The sequence below is a fragment of the Carassius auratus genome, unplaced genomic scaffold (assembly GCF_003368295.1).
Source record: "Carassius auratus strain Wakin unplaced genomic scaffold, ASM336829v1 scaf_tig00214713, whole genome shotgun sequence".
Classification (NCBI taxonomy): domain Eukaryota; kingdom Metazoa; phylum Chordata; class Actinopteri; order Cypriniformes; family Cyprinidae; genus Carassius; species Carassius auratus.
In genome coordinates this window covers 114,104-131,552 of record NW_020527777.1, presented here as the reverse complement: position 1 = coordinate 131,552, position 17,449 = coordinate 114,104, and the positions used below count along the sequence as shown (strand labels likewise).

Below are 17,449 nucleotides of genomic sequence, written 5' to 3'. Positions count from 1 at the left end.
ACAAAAGAACTTATGCAAAGGCATGCATATATGTTTGTGGTTTTAAACATTATACAGTACGGTAGTCTCAGTTAGTTAGTAAGTTAACTAGTTAGTTTAGTTCATTGAAAAAATGTAAATAGTTTAGTTCATTGAAATAAACATTGGGGGGAAAATGTGGAAAGAAAATGTGAAATTGAAACAAAACAATTGTTACGAAAGACTGTGAGAGAGGGTTGACCATAGTGGGTGGATCTTGGCCAACTTCCTTCTCTTGTGGCATGTTGAACTACCAGATTAGTCAAGAGTTTCTTCAGAGCGCTAGACTAGCAAATTCGAGTGGTGTACATGGACAAACTCTCTCGGCGACTAAAAAAATAAAAATAATAATTTAAATACCTTTGATGGATATACAGTTTCACAAAGTTTAAAGTTATGTTTAGTTAGTCTTGTGTCTATTCCAAAGAAGAAACTCCATCATATATTCAATAATATATCTGTAATTTTGAACTGAAAAAAAAAAAAAAAAAAAAACACTTTGCTAAATTTATTTATAGTGAGAATGTGGGCACTTTCAGAGTAATGTTTTTTAAGTGACTCCACATTATTTGAGCTCATTATGGTGGACAAAGGTCCCCTTCTGACTTCGGCTATCATTTTTTATTTATCAATTGGGGCAGCAATTTTCCAAGTCATCGAGGAACCGAACTGGGAGGTTGCAGTAAATAATTATAAAGCAGAAAAGGAGGAGATATTAAAAAAATATCCATGTCTTAAAAAGGCTGACCTGGACCACATTCTAGAGGTAGGATTACCAATGTTTGAGTGACATTAGTTCTAATAAATGTGCAAAATTACTTGTTGCAACTGGTCTTCATGCTGGTGTGTAAACAGAAAGTATTATTGTTGTTTTAATACATTTAAGTTGTAACCATCTGTCAGAAGTTTGTGCATTCAATTAGGTTGAAGTATAGTAGCTAATTGTTTATAGAGAGGATATACAAAATGTGCACACATATTCTACTTGCAGTGGATGGTGTTAGGTTTTTGCTCTCCTGTTTTATACACCTGCTCTTGTAATAATAATAATAGTAATAATAATAATAACCACCTCTTTTAACCAATTAGATTTATTTAATATTTGAATTTGTAGACATACTATCCATATCTCCTACAAATGTAGAGTTTATCAAGAGTGTTTTTATATGCCTAACCCCTTTTTTAAACTCTTTGAGGAAGCACTTATGGCCTCTGGTAAGTTTTTGGAACATTGATGTGCATGTTGTACTGTGTAGGGAACAAAGCCCTGCTAATGTTAGATGATGATGGCAATTGCTTACATGATGGCAATATTAAATATGTCAGCTTAAATTTTAGTATTTTAGAACTGGACAAAATATGTAGGAATGTAAGGAGATGGCACACATCATTTATTTGTCTTAAACCAGAATAAAATGCATGTAAAAACAAGTATAGTCTCCTGTCCCCTCCCCCTAGTGTAAATGATATTTTAATGGATTAGGTATGTGTGGGTCCCAGTGCTCTTTGTTATCTTTTGTTAAGAAGCGTGTGGGACAGAGTGGGAAACTTTGTCAGCTGGGGAAGCTGTCTGCCAAATGATTCTTAAACACGACCAGTGCAGCATTTGCAACCTCAGGGCAAGATTGTTACATCAGTAGCACCTTCTGAATGTATAACTTAGAACAATGAATATTAAATAAGCAACATAATTATAATGAAGTACCCAAAATGATTATAGGTTGTGCAGTGGCTTACTGATTTCTTACATCAGTACAGCTCCAGCTTTTCACATTTCTTTAATTTTGTATTCCATTTTTTTTTTTTTTCATGATTGTGGTTTTATTATTTATGAAGCAACTAGCTTAATGTTTAAACCTGAAGATGATGTGTTTGAGTTGAATACAATCGCTTCTTGGTATATGCACGTTGCACTCTATTTGAAACGCTTCCGTTCACAGCAAAGAACCATTATGGAAACATTCTGTGGTCAAATGAAGGTCAAAGGCAAGCAACTGGGGGATTATAATGGGTACTAATATCAAATCTGTGGAGTTTCAGTCAAATGTCAACCTTGACAACGCTTGTTGTAGTAAAAGCTAAGGTTGTGTTGTAAGATTGTGCTTTTGTTGTTTATAGGTTTTGTTGTTACTGAGTATGGCTTTTAAATTCATGGTTTCTATGAACTGCATTGTCTTATCCATAAAGATAGGACTGTATAACCCTAAAATTGTTCATTTGTGAAATACCTGTTTGCTAAATAATTAACTTTCATCTGCCCTTTGGGTTAACAACATTCTTGTCTGGATTGTCATCCTTTTATGATTCTATGTCATGCAATGAACTTAGATTCATTTAAAGCAATAACTGACAAGTATGCAATAAACAGGCAGCACTACAGAAATGAGAAATGTTATGTGATAAAGTCACCTTACCAAAATGTTTTTGGTAACACTTTCTATGAAGCCTGTATTTATAATACATTATAAGGGTATTTCTAAGGCATTATAATGAATGCATTATGCATTATAAAAAACTTTCATAAGATTTATAAGATTCATACTATTGATAAGAACAGCTTTAATATATTATTGACTTTATTTGTGGTTTAGCTTTTAAGAGTACGATTATTTATAACACAATGAACACGTTGCATCCACTTTAACAATGGATTATACTTCTCATAGTTATAATAAGTCTCATATCTTGCCATTTGTCTGATGCTACTTTACTTAAAGCGGTAAAAGACCACTTATAAGTAGTAATAATAATATTAATATTAGCATTTTTTCTCTCAAACAGCCATAAGATTGAATATCAGATACGTTGAATGTGTAATACACATTTGCTTTGAACTATTTTTATTGTAATATCAGTTTGATTATTGTGATGGTACCATGGTAGACAGCTGATGATAAGTAACTCTGCAACTACATATCAACCAGTGGTCATCTGAGTATTAGTATGTCTGATACTGTAATGTGTATGCTAACACTTTATTTTGATGGTGAACCAACAGATAAACTGAAGTGTCTTTGCATGTACATTAGCTTATTCTACCATACTATATTTTACCATTCTTGAGCACACTGATACTCTAATGAGAGTTAGTTGGCATGTAGTTGAAAAGTTGCTTATAGTCAATTGAATAAGGGGACAATCAAAATAAAATGTAACCATATAAAACATTGAATTTTTTCAGTTGGAGTATTAATTTCACATCAAATAATTAACATTAGCTCCACAGAAACACTAAAATAACACTCAACATCTAACCACTCACAAGCAGTAGTAAGATACTTTATAGATCTTAAATAAACAAAGTCCAGATATGATACAGTCCATTATACTGTAAATGAAGTAGATTTAATATAGTTCATTGTGTGTTATAAATAATCATACTCTTAAACGTACAACCACAAATACGTAGGTATTATGATGCATTATAATTGTTGTCATGATTATTCATGAGTTGATATAACATATTATAAGGTTTTTTATAATGCATTATGCATTCATTAAAATGCCTTAAAGGGTTAGTTTACCCAAATATTAAAATTCCTTCGCATCCAGGCCTGTTGTGAGTGCAACTGCTATGACTGTTGATGTACGATGCTGCTGACGTGTTTTCTGGTGCGCCCAATAACAAAGATAACATGTCAGCAGCATCATACTTCAGCAGCGCCACTACAGTGTAATGAATGCATTCACAACAGACTACTTTGATGATGTTTTTATTACCTTTCTGGACATGGACAGTATACCGTACATACATTTTCAATGGAAGGTCAGAAAGCTCCCAGACTAAATCTAAAATCTAAAACTTTGTTCCAAAGATTAAGGGAGGACTTACGGGTTTGGAACCACATGAAGGTGAGTCATTAATGACATAATTTTAATATTTGTGTGAAATAACCCTTTAAGAATAAACTCATAATATATTATAAATACGGGCTTCATAGAAAGTGTTACCAAAGTTTTTCATAAATGTGGAAAGATCCATCCATTTGAAACTGAGGTCAATCCTTCCTCAAGCCTTACAAGACTTTTGGGTTTATAAAGGTGTTGGCATTATGGGTGCATTTACATGTCATTTTATAGATGTAATTGACATAGCTGTGCAGTTTAGGTTAAGCCTGTTGTCTTTTATTTTGTATTTTTATTTATTTATTTGTTGCATATGACGTAGTATTTCATCAGAAAGAGAAGAAAGAAACTGGGCATGATAACTTGATTAAAGTTATTTAGAGCAGCAAAACTGTGCTGCTTTTGCTTATTTTATTTTTTTATTATTTTTTTTTTTTACATAAAATATGGTCCTACCTATGGTTAAATTAATATTTATTTTTTACATTAATTAGTTAATTACCTTATATATTTATGATCACTGAGATTGTTTTTGGTGGCAATTATTTAACACTGTTGACTTTGTTTATTTTATTTGAAATTGTAACATGTCATTCAATTCTGGTTGACTTGACTTTAGATGTGAATGCAATTTCTGTTGTAAGGGAAACAGGTCAATTTAGCTCAAAGGGAATCATTTAAGATTTTAAAGGGAATTTGAACAGAATCACTGTTTCACGGCTGTTCACGGAGACGCGCCTGCGGTTCAGTGAACGAGCCGTTTAACATCAAATCTGCGCTGGATACTAATATCCAAACTATAGTGAAAACACTATCAATTAGCACAGTAACAAGATCGACAGTTTAAGACATTAACTTGTAAGCACAAAACACAAGATACTTCTCTTTTCAATATGAATAAGGCTTTATTAGATAAATCTAAGACATATAAACTAATCTAACATATAAACGCACGCACGCACACATTCACACAAGTTGCAGGAAGGTCGAAAGTTAGGGAAAGATGAGTTTAAGAGAATGGAAATATGGAATCCCAAGTTAACAGCAATACGTTAAATTGCATAGACATGAACAACCATCAATCACGTAATTAGCGCTCGCATTGAGTTCCTCAATGGGGTTAAAATTATATTAGATACACCAGCACAACAAATATCTGGGAGTACGTTGCCTTTGTTTGCTGTGAAAGGGACTCCAGTTGGAAGGGGTATCCCGGTGTCGCTGATTGGCTGGAAGTTCAGTAGTGAAGTGACGTCTTGGGAAGCCCGTGGTTGTTCGAGTCGTGTTCGCTGGTTGAAGTTGAATGGACGTTACAAAACTTAACTCAGAACACGAAACTCTCAAACGGAAAAGAAAAGAAATAAAGTTTGACGAGACTAGGTTGTGTTCCTTTTCATCGTGGTATCGTAGCAGCAGGCAGGCACGCTGGAACCGCGCTCAAAGAACCATGATGACTAACCGCATGGCTAGATGCTACAAGCTAAAGCTAGGTAGCAAAGCTAAAAGCTAAGAGCAGGCATGACTGATAGCACGAGCAAGGCTGGAACTAAAAGCCGACATGGCTAATAGCAGCAGCTAGACTAGAACTAAAAGCAGACATTTAATCGTGTCCAAAGTATTTAAACTTTCTTGTTGGCCACCCCTCAAATGTTGCCTTGACCAATCAGATATGTTCTTGGGGTGGGTATCATAAATCATTTGTTTATCTTACCAAGCATGTGGTTCTTGCCTCACAGGGTCTAATTTTGGACATGATTCCTATAACATGATTATGATATATTTTACAAATAAATGATTGTCAGGACAATATCAAGCAAGAAAATGCGATTATTTCAATACTAGACATGACTAGGTATCCTATAGTTATCAAAAGACATACACAATAAGTGATTATACATGATAGTCAAATGTGTGGGTTACACGTAAATGAATATGGAGTTAAGCAATGGAATGATTCATTCATAAGTCTTTTTTGAGTTCATTCTGGTCCATATATAATGTATAAAAAGGGTTTCTTTGCCATTCTCTGGCAAAGGACTTTTCTGTGAAGACAAAGGTTTAAAGCCCTTCCCCCTTAGGAATTTCAGTCTGGTTTCACTGGCTGGGGGGGGAAGTCAATGCAAGTATTTAACTTGATCTCCTGGGTTTACATGTGATGTCCAGCGTTGCATTCCAATCACGAACAATAAATTTGACAATCTCTTCTTCGAATTAAAATTGTCAATAATTGTTCTATTGGTGTTAATGTTGAAAGCTGTTGTGTGAACAAGTTGGTTGGTTGGTTATCTTGCTTGGTTCTTGTGGCACTAGAACTGATTTATGACTTCCTGAGGAATTCAGCTCATGTTTCAATGCACACAGCTCTGATAGACTCTTTGATTTGTCTGATTTGACTCATTTCTGCTACACTGTAATTGATGCCATTCTTCATAATCCATATGACTGCACAGTGAAGAACAGAATCACAGACTTTTTAAAATACAAAAAGTTATTTATTTATTTATTTATTGAGAGAAGCCAAGTACAAGGAGACTATTCATGAAAATAAGGGAAGGGAAGGGAAGGGAAGGGAAGGGAAGGGAAGGGAAGGGAAGGGAAGGGAAAGGAAAGGAAAGGAAAGGAAAGGAAAGGAAAGGAAAGGAAAGGAAAGGAAAGGAAAGGAAAGGAAAGGAAAGGAAAGGAAAGGAAAGGAAAGGAAAGGAAAGGAAAGGACATGTAGCCAAGAATGATGATCCATACTCAGAATGTGTGCTCAGAATGTGTGCTCAGAATGTGTGCCCCAAAGCAGTGGGCAGCCATTTTTGCTGTGATGCTCGGGGAGCAGTTGGAGATTTGGTGCCTTGCTCAAGGTTCTCACCTCACTTGTGGTATTCAATTCAGTTAAATTCTAGTTTATTTGAATAGCGCTTTTTACAATACAAATCATTGCAAAGCAAGTTTTCAGAAAAATAAGTCTCTACAATATTTAGTAATAGCTTATTAGTGTTTATTGTCAGTTTCTGTGCATATGAAAGGAATTTTCAGAATACAAAATTAATACAAGACATAGTCAACCAGACGATGAACACTATTAACAGCAATTATTATATGATGCAATCACACTTGTTGCAATATTTGTTAGTTCTGTATGTTGTTTCAAGGTTATGATCATCTGAGGTCCTCTGAGGGGTTTACATCATCTCTTCTCAGGTGTTCTGGATCTTGACCTTGTGTAGATTCATGTAAATCCTGTGGCAAAACAAAGAAACAAATTGAGACATAATTAGCATAGCTGCTGTTCCAACCAAGTAAAATTCATTAATGTAACCCAAGCTAAAGAACAATAATGTGCATTTGATCAGATACAACTGCAGTCACAAATTATGAGTTGCATTGTTCAAATGAGAAAAGAGATCTAGATTTAAACAGAGAGAGTGTGTCTGAACACTGAACACTATCAGGAAGGCTATTCCAGAGTTTGGAAGCCAAATGCAAAAAAGCTCTACCTCCTTTAGTGGACTTTGCTATCCTAGGAACTACCAAAAGTCCAGTACTTTGTGACGTTAGGGAGCAAGATGTGTTGTAGCGTGGTATAAGGCTAGTTAGGTATGCAAGAGTTAACCATTTAGGGCCTTATAGGTAAGTAATAATAATTTTTTACTGATATAGAACTTAATAGGTAGCCAGTGCAGAGACTGTAAAATTGGGGTAATATGATCATATTTTCTTGACATGGTAAGGACTCTAGCCACTGCATTTTGGACTACCTGTAGCTTGTTTATTGAAGATGCAGGACAACCACCTAGCAGTGCATTACAATGGTCCAGTCTAGAGGTCATGAATGCATGAACTAGCTTTTCTGCATCAGAAACAGGTAACATGTTTCATAGCTTGGCAATGTTTTAAGATGGAAGAAGTTGCTGTCTAATATAACACCCAGATTTTTTACTGTAGAGGAAGTAACAGTACATCCGTCTAGTTGCAAACTGTAGACTACTAGATGCTGTGTACTGTTTTTTGGTCCAATAAGTAATATCTCGGTCTTGTCCGAATTTAATAGGAGAAAATTATTGGTCATCCAGTTTTTATTTTTATTTTTAACACACTCTGTTAGCTTATATAATCTAAAAGTTTCATCTGGTCTTGTTGAGATATATAGGAGTATCATCTGCAAAACAGTGGAAACTAATCACATATTTTCTAATAATATTACCAAGGGGCAATATGTATATTGAAAATAGCAGAGGACCTAGGACAGATCATTGTGCCACTCCATATTTTACTGGGGATAAATGAGATGACTACCCATTTAAATAACCAAATGTTAGAGATCGGACATGTAGGATCTAAACCATCTTAGAGTCTGCCCTTGAATACCTGTATAGTTTTGTCAATAGTTAATCGATCTATGAGTATGTCATTATCTATGGTGTCGAACGCAGCACTAAGATCAAGTCAAACTAGCAATGAGGGTGTATTGAGGGTAGTGAGAGTGGAAGTGAGCACTTTTCATTCAACATTTCAATATTTACTCTCCTTGCAAAGTCTGAAGGAAAGCTTGATGGGACTAAATAAATCTGCTGAAACTGATTTAGTTCTGCTTAGTACAATCATCTGTTAAGTGCAATGAACTTTTAGTATAAAGATTTATTTTTTTTATCTGCCATTAGTCATGTCTTATTTCTAAGTAACACAACTGGAAAGTGTCACCACCACCTATATTTATGGATTTTACATCAGGTCAAGTGATTTTATGCTATGACAATATTTCTGCACTGTCAGCTCTGTGATCTGTCACATGTCAAGCCTAACAGGATGGCTGATAGCTACAAAATGGTGCAGGTAGAAAACTACCTGCAGTGAAGATCACAGGGCCACATAAACTGCTGTCTGATAACAGTTGGAGTTTGTCATTGTGGTTAGGCCAGTAATGTTATCAAAGCCTAGCAGTGGTCTGGAGTTGAATGCATTATTGAACTTTCATACCTGAACGATTATTTTTTTAATTATTATTATTTTTTTATTCAAATTCTTCTTTTTTTGTGATAATATTGATTGATTTGATTGATTTGATTGAGAGGCAAATATTTGTATGACAATGAATGATTAAGTAATCAACCATTTTACCATAGACAGCCTTGAAGAAAATGCATGTGAGCATTGGGATAGGACACTTGGACCCACTTTATATTAAGTGGCCTTAACTACTATGTACTTACATTTTAATTAATAATTTAGTACAATGTACTTATTGTGTAAATACATGTTTTTACATTGTACTTATATATAAAAAAACTACATGTAATTACATCTGTATTTAATTTCTGTAATTACATTTATAATTACACTGTTGACCCATACTTTATACCTTAACCCACCCTTAAACTTACCCATACCTCCAACCCTCTCCCTAACCTTACCCCTATCCCACCTCAATAGCAGCAAAAGTGTTTTAAAATACAATATGAACACAAAAGTACATTGTACTTATTTTTTTATATAAAGTAGTTAAGGCCACCTAATATAAAGTGGGACCGGACATTTCATATATCAAATATTGATAATGTTTCAAAGTAGAAGTCCTACTAACACATATATTAAGATTCAATTTCCTGTGATTTTGATGTTGAAATATACAAGATCATAATCTTACTGGAGCTGGGTGAAGCTGAAAGAGGCATCGTGGTTGTACTGCACTGAAAAAAAGGCTCTAATAGCTATAATTTTTGCTCAGAAATTGCCTGTAAATTTCACAATAACTATAAAAAGTTAATTTTACAATAACTACAAAATAACTATAAACCACAAATGATGTGTCTCGTGTGAGTGAATATTTCCTAAATAATTCCCTAAATAATTTTTTTCGGAAGCATTCATGTGAGCGCTGCTGCAATCTTAGGAATAAACTGTCAAGGCAAGACTATGAATAAACTGGGAAAGGGAAAATCAAACTGCCCTGTTTTGAGGAGAAGAAATGCTGCCTATGACCCTAAGAACACCACTGTCAAACATGGCGGTGGAAACATTATGCTTTGGGGGTGTTTTTCTGTTAAGGGTACAGGACAACTGAACCACATCAAAGGGACGACGAATAGGGTCTAGCCAGTCTTCAGAGGGATAGTTTACCCCAAAATGAAAATTCTGTCATCATTTACTGACCCTCATGTCATTCCAAATATATATTAGTTCCCTGCCCCCTTTTCCAGAATAGAGTTGCGCCATTACAGCTTGGACCTGCTAAAAAAAAAACATCTGTTTTGGTTCTGATTATGACATTTATCATTTGTTTATATTTAATTTGTATCTCTGTATTTTTATCCTCTACTGTTAGTGTAATCTGTATGCACCAGAGTATGTGAGCAGAGCGGAGCGGAGCGCAGAGTGGAGCGGTGTGATTTTGACAGGAGCGAGGAGCGGTTTATTAAAAGTCAGAGCATCCACCACGAGTACAATTCATGACAACGACCCATTATATAACTGCATATTTAACAAGAATTCACATTTAACATATTTAGCTAGCTTGATAGAGAAGGATCACTCAAATCAGAAAGAATGTGAAGGCTATGATGAAGGAAATGTACATAAGCAGGAAGTTCTAGTTCTCAAGGAATTAGTATGTTTCTTCTAGATTCAACAAGAATTACAACACTTAATCACATACAATAGCTCTCTCAATAATGCATTCAAACAAATGTAGCCTATGACAGTGCTCATTCATCTGTATCCGATTTCGAATGAGCAGAAACCTTTAAGAAAAGCATCAATCCATAGGTAAAATAACTGACGGAACCGAAACAAAATTTGCACCGCAAAAGGGCCAATTATACCTTTTTAATGCTGACAACATAATGAGGTAGGGAAAAACGTTTGCATACTATTGTTCCAATAAGCCACTTTAAAACTTACATTTACATTTTTAAATATACATTATAAACAGAATTGTGCTATTTTAATCACTGAAATACTTCAGACACGGAGTGAAGGTGGATCGGTGTTTCTGATCAGTATAGCATGGAGTGGGAAATGGTGAACCTGGAGCGGAGCTGGAGCGGAGTGATTATGAAATATTCAGGGCACAGAGGGGAAATTGTTGACGCTCAACAGATTTGGAATGCACGAAGGGTCTGAGAGTAACCCAATTTAAATTCTCTGTATGTATGTGCTGTACATGTGGAATAATTGACAATAAATCAGACTTTTTTTATTTTTTTCTTTAACTTAGAAAAAAGTTTGGAGCACTCAGATCACTCAAATCACAGTGCACACACACACTAGCTCTCACACCGACTAATGTCAGTGAAAAGCACGACACACAGTGAAGGTTGACACCACCCAAAGAAGGTCACTCATCTGTCCCCGGGTACCCAGATCCTGCCAACAACAAGAGAGCAATGGACATTTAGATAAGATGGATATATGCAAAAGTAAAACAATAATTTGACAATACAAAATATAAATGAACTGTATTTCCATGCAGGAACTAACTTTTCAGTCCCGCCCGGAGTCCCACATTTGACAAGAAAACACAAAGCATAAACTCCAACTTCATAAACCACTACAATCAAATAATTAAATTTGGCAGTATAGCTCAACCATAATAATGTTAGATTAAGTCAATGTATTCAATCACAATAATGAATTGAAACAAAAATACAAAATTCAGAGATACTAAGCCATTTGAAACCAATTAAAGAAAAAAAAAAAAAAAAAAGAAACTTAAAACATATCAGTGAGACACACTTTCACACAGAGCTTAGGGAGCCCATAAAGTTCACTTAAAAACATGAAGCTTGTTGGAAGCATATCAGTTCCATGCTAAACACGGAATAACCCAATGGAAACTGAACAACAACTTTGAGGAGACACAGAGCCATCGCACTTGATCAGAATGCCGTCATTGCCTTTAATCACGCGCCTAAAAACAAAAAGAAAATATAACACTGCAATTTATTATCTCACAACTTCTCGCTGAAGGAAGTGTAGCAGAAATGAGTCGAACCAGACAAATCAAAGAGTCTATCAGAGCTGTGTGCATTGAAACGAGAGCCGAACTCATAAATCAGTTCTAGTGCCACAAGAACCAAGCAAGATAACCAACTTGTTCACACAACAGCTTTCAACATTAACACCAATAGAACAATTATTGACAATTTTAATTCGAAGAAGAGATTGTCAAATTTATTGTTCGTGATTGAAATGCAACGCTGGACATCACATGTAAACCCAGGAGATCAAGTTAAATACTTGCATTGACTTCCCCCCAGCCAGCAGAACCAGACTGAAATTCCTAAGGGGGAAGGGCTTTAAACCTTTGTCTTCACAGAAAAGTCCCTTTGCCAGAGAATGGCAAAGAAACTGCTTTTTGTACATTATATATGGACCAGAATGAACTCAAAAAGACTTATAAATGAATCGTTCCATTGCTTAACTCCATATTCATTTATGTGTAACCCACACATTTGACTATCATGTATAATCACTTATTGTGTATGTCTTTTGATAACTATTGGATACATAGTCATGTCTAGTATTGATATAATCGAATTTTCTTGCTTGATGTTGTCCTGACAATCATTTATTTGTAAAATATATCATAATCATGTTATAGGAATCATGTCCAAAATTAGACCCTGTGAGGCAAGAACCACATGCTTGGTAAGATAAACAAATGATTTATGATACCCCAGACCCAAGACCATATCTGATTGGTCAAGGCAACATTTGAGGGGTGGCCAACAAGGAAGTTTAAATACTTTGGACACCATGAAATTTTGCTTTTAGTTCGAGCATTGCTTGTGCTATCAGTCATGCCTTGCTTTTAGTCTGCTTTTAGTCCCTTGCTGCTGCTATTAGCCATGTCTGTTTCTAGTCTCTAGCTATGCTTCTGCTAGCTTGTAGCTTCTAGCCATGCGGTTTAGTCATCACTGTTTAAGCGCGGTTCCTGCGTGCTTCGGCCTGCCTGCTGCTACTATGCCACGATGAGAAGGAACACAACCTAGTCCCGTCAAACTTTATTTCTTTTTTTTTTCCGTTTGAGAGTTTCGTGTTCTGAGTTAAGTTTTGTAACGTCGAGTCTCCGACGCCTGACTTCGGATGCCCGTTCAACTTCGACCAGCGCACACGACTCCACTTTCAGCCAACGCCCAACAACCACGGGCTTCCCAAGACGTCACTTCACTACTGAACTTCCAGCCAATCAGCGACCCCGGGATACCCCTTTCAACGGGAGTCCCTTTCACAGGAAACAAAGGCAACGTATCCCCAGATATTTGTTGTGCTGGTGTATCTAATATAATTTTAGTCACATTGAGGAACTCAATGCAAGGGCTAATTACGTGATTGATGGTTGTTCATGTCTATGTAATTTAACGTATTGCTGTAAACTCGGAATTCCATATTTCCATTCTCTTAAACTCATCTTTTCCTAACTTTCGATCTTCCTGCAACTTGTGTGAATGTGTGAGTGCGTGCGTTTATGTGTTAGATTAGTTTATATGTCTTAGATTTATCTAATAAAGCCTTATTCATATTGAAAAGAGAAGTATCTTGTGTTTTGTGCTTACAAGTTAATGTCTTAAACTGCCGATCTTGTTACTGTGCTAATTGATAGTGTTTTCACTATAGTTTGGATATTAGTATCCAGCGCAGATTTGATGTTAAACGGCTCGTTCACTGAACCGCAGGCGTGTCTCCGTGAACAGCCGTGAAACAGTGATTCTGTTCAAATTCCCTTTAAAATCTTAAATGATTCCCTTTGAGCTAAATTGACCTGTTTCCCTTACAGAAGTATACTCACGATAGAACATGTTCCACCGGGATTAATATCCCAAATTATCGCGACACATGCAGCCAGATATCCCCGATAAACGTGTCGCCGGAGAGTGCGAATAAACTTTAAACTATTGTAAAACATACAAATTAGTAGCCGCTTAGTTAACCCTCTGGAGTCTAAGGGTATTTTTGGGACCTGGGGAAGTTTTGTCATGCCCTGACATTGGAGCATTTTCAGTTTCTTATAAATAGGTAAATAAAGCTAAATGGGTAAAGTCTAATCTCACTGTAATCAGCACAAACTGGGCTATAATAATATGTGAGCAGCATGTATGTACATGATTTTGTTTTTGATAAAAAAATGTTATGCGTGGTTCATGAAAAACTAAAAATGTTAAATCCCTTGAATAAGGCCATAAGACACATAGAAAAAATTGGTTCCCGGGACTTGGAGAATTGTAGGTACTGGAGCTTGTAGCCTAGAATTTTCTTTCTAAATTATTTGAAAATCATCTTGTTTATTCAATTACAGAAAACAATATATTAATTTAAATTTTCTAAGACACTTTTTGTTGGTAAAAGTCATATGCGAGTAGGCATCAACTATCATGAATATCATTGTGATTTACACCTGAGAAGACAAAGGCCCGCATAATGAGCTGCATAATGAGCCTTTCGGTCAGCTGTGTCACTGAGATGGAAGAGTTACAATAAAGAATGTGAGGACAAAATAAATGTATATCATTTTATGTTTGTAGTTTATTTAAAATATATTGAATTATCCAACAGCATAATTTAATATCCACTTGGGAGTGCAGTTAAACAGTTTATTAGGAACAATCAAAGTAATAATTTTGTATTATTACTCCAGTCACACAATCTTTCAGAAATCCTTTTAACAATCTTATTTCTACAAAAAAAAAAAAAAAAAAATGCTTATTATTATTATTATTATTGTAGAAAAGAGCTGAGAATATTTTTTGCAGGTTTTTTAATGGGGATAAATTGAAAGAACAGCATTGCTTGTAATATTTGTTACAGTTACATTTATTTGTGACATTTATATTATTTACATCAAGCTTTTGAATGGTATAGTATTGTATATTGTATATTGTTATTGAATCTTCATTCAATATTTCACTTGATTATACATTTAGTCAGAATTATAATTTGGAAAAAGTCTAACTAGTAAAATGTTTACACGTTATGTGAAAACTAGTACAAGTATATAAATAAATAAAAAGAGGGGTCTTATTCCTCATCGCGAAGCAAACAGTAAAATAAAATAAATACTTGAAGAACAGTCTCGCTCCATTGTGTTCTGTTGTGTGGGTGTATTCAAGCCGCGATTCAGTGAAATATTTCAATCTGAATAGAGCATTCAGGGTCGCATTAGACGATAATGAAGGGAAACGTGAAAAACAGACATTGCGTTGTTTTCATATGGATTACTTTACTTTAAAAGTAGATATGTCAGGCTTTCTATAAATACATCTCTCGAGTCTCTTCGTTGAATATTCAGAGTTACAGTCCATTTTAATGACAGAGGCTGCAGGCAGCACACCTTGTATGTTATCTTTATTTTATAAGTGCACAAAGTTTTCTTGTTATTATATCTGTATGCAAAAAAAGTAGACCCTTTACAGATTAGATTGATGTATTGCTCCTATCTGTAAGATCAAAACTGAAAGTGTAATTTAAGTTCTTTTTGGGGGTTATTAGGAGAAAATGCTTCATAACGTGTATATGCGTTAATCGACTTCAGAGAATTAAAGCAACCTCATTACACAAACGGAGCCACCAACATCCTCATGACCAAGGACTAAACAAGACTGCCATACCAGCAGCGGTTACCTCAGAGCCAACAGTGACCCTGTTTCCCAACTCTCCTACTGTTGCAAGTTCGAACAGTTCGTACCAGAATTGTCTCGTGCCGGATGACCGGTCGCTCGAGCAATGCAAGGGGTCTCAGGCACCAGCACAACCAAGTCCATATCATCTCCCTCATCTACCTGGGGTTCTTCCCGATCTTCTTTCCGGTCACAAGCCTTAAACAACGAGCGGTGGACACATCAGACTTTGCTCAGATCCCTTCAGAGGAGGACGAATCACTTGGAACAACACCGGGCTCCACAAGTCTTTAAATCTTATGATGCCCCCTAAACGAATGATCTCATAAATAAACAAGCTGACCTTCTGACAAAGGTAAGTCACAAACATGTAAATCATGTCGTTCCTTCTGATTATCCGCAGCTGCATTTAAGCGCTCCCTTGCCCCCTCAAAGGCAACATGTAACCACCTTCGATGTTCTACAACCCAACTTTGCACACTACCTGTCATTGGCTCTGACACATTACCAAGCAGAAAGTCTACTGGTAGCCTGGGCTCTTGACCAAACATCAAGTAGTGCGGAGATTCTCCCATCATCTGGTGGAGTGGTGTTATAAAAAAAGAGTACCTGTGTTAAACATGCAGCCCAATCCCTGTTCCTAAGGCCCCGTAGAGTTTGCAACAAGGTGTGATTGAATCGATCACACTGGCCGTTTCCAGCGGGATGGTAAGGTGTAGTATGGGACTTCTTAATTTGGTAAAGCTCACAGAGCTGCCGAATCAGAGCAGACTCAAAATTGCGACCCTGGTCTGGCCCGGGACCCCAAACTTGAAAAACCATTCCTCAACCAGGACCTGAGCCACCGTCTCAGTGTAATGTCATCCAGATTGACGGGGTTCTGCCGGGACAGAGCATCCTCATTGCCATTACTCCTCCCAGGCCTATACCTCACCTTGAAATCAAAGGCAGCCAGCTCAACAACCCAGCGCTGTTGAGTGGCCCCAAGCTTTGCCGTGTTTAAGTGACTCAGGGGGTTATTATCAGTAAACACCAGGCACTTATGTCCCAACAGATACCCCTGAATTTCTCCATCATATCCCACTTGAGCGTCAGAAACTCCAATTTCATGGAACTGTAATTATTCATGTTACGCTCTGTGGGCCTCAAGCTTCCGCTGGCATAAGCACATTTTTGGGAAAGTACATCACCCAAGCTGCCATGACTATCATCGACCTCCAAAATGAGGGTTCGGGAAAAATCTGCATAAGCTAATACAGGTGCAGAGATTAATTTACTCTTCAATGCCTCAAATGACACTTGACACTGTTTGTGTCCACTCCTGAGCTAAACTCTCACCCTTCCTTTTCGCTGACTTACCTCCAGCAACTTCAGCTACCAGTCTATGTAGAGAAACCCTATGAAAACCCTTATCTGATCCTGCTCTGCAGCAGACAGGACAGATAAATCAAGAGACTCGATTTGTTTAAGCAAAGAAGACCCCCCCCCCCACCCCCTGCACTATGGGAATGTACTGTGGCAACCGTTGCCTTAACTTCAACAACCCCTCGTGGCAGGCTAACTAGATAGGCTTCTTTCAAACTTCCCACCATGGTAGTAGGGCGGAGCACCACATCAGCTGTGCCAACGTTTACCATGTGCACATAAACGGTACCTCGATTGACCTGTACCAAAGCCGGTGAGGCCAAGAGCCCAGCGGGAAGGCCCGAGTCAGGGGGCTCAAACAACACAGATCTGTACTCAAATTGGGCTGAACAGGATGCAGCAACCCACTTAATTTTGCCTCCAGGGATGCATTGCACTCTATGCCCATGCATCCACACCCCACCTACCTGTTTGGAGTGGTCCTTTACGCTCACGTGTTGACAATATTGAAAAGCCCTTAATACACCTGGAAGTTGCGTAACAATAGGGAGATCAAAGAGTGCAGTGCCATGCTGGCCAAAGTGCTCCTGGTAGCACCAGCAAAGTATATTCATCCCCAG

The 17,449-nt window shown here is 36.8% G+C and overlaps 1 protein-coding gene across 1 annotated transcript in view; it reads left to right on the top strand.

Annotated features, from left to right (window-relative positions):
• Positions 1–219: 219 nt before the first annotated feature.
• Positions 220–17,449, top strand: part of LOC113092642 (potassium channel subfamily K member 5) — a 52,226-nt gene continuing 34,996 nt past the window's right edge. Inside the window, exon 1 of the mRNA XM_026258308.1 lies at positions 220–784. Within this exon, the coding sequence (XP_026114093.1) occupies positions 599–784 (186 nt within the window). The 5' untranslated portion in view covers positions 220–598. The remainder of the gene's footprint in view (positions 785–17,449) is intronic.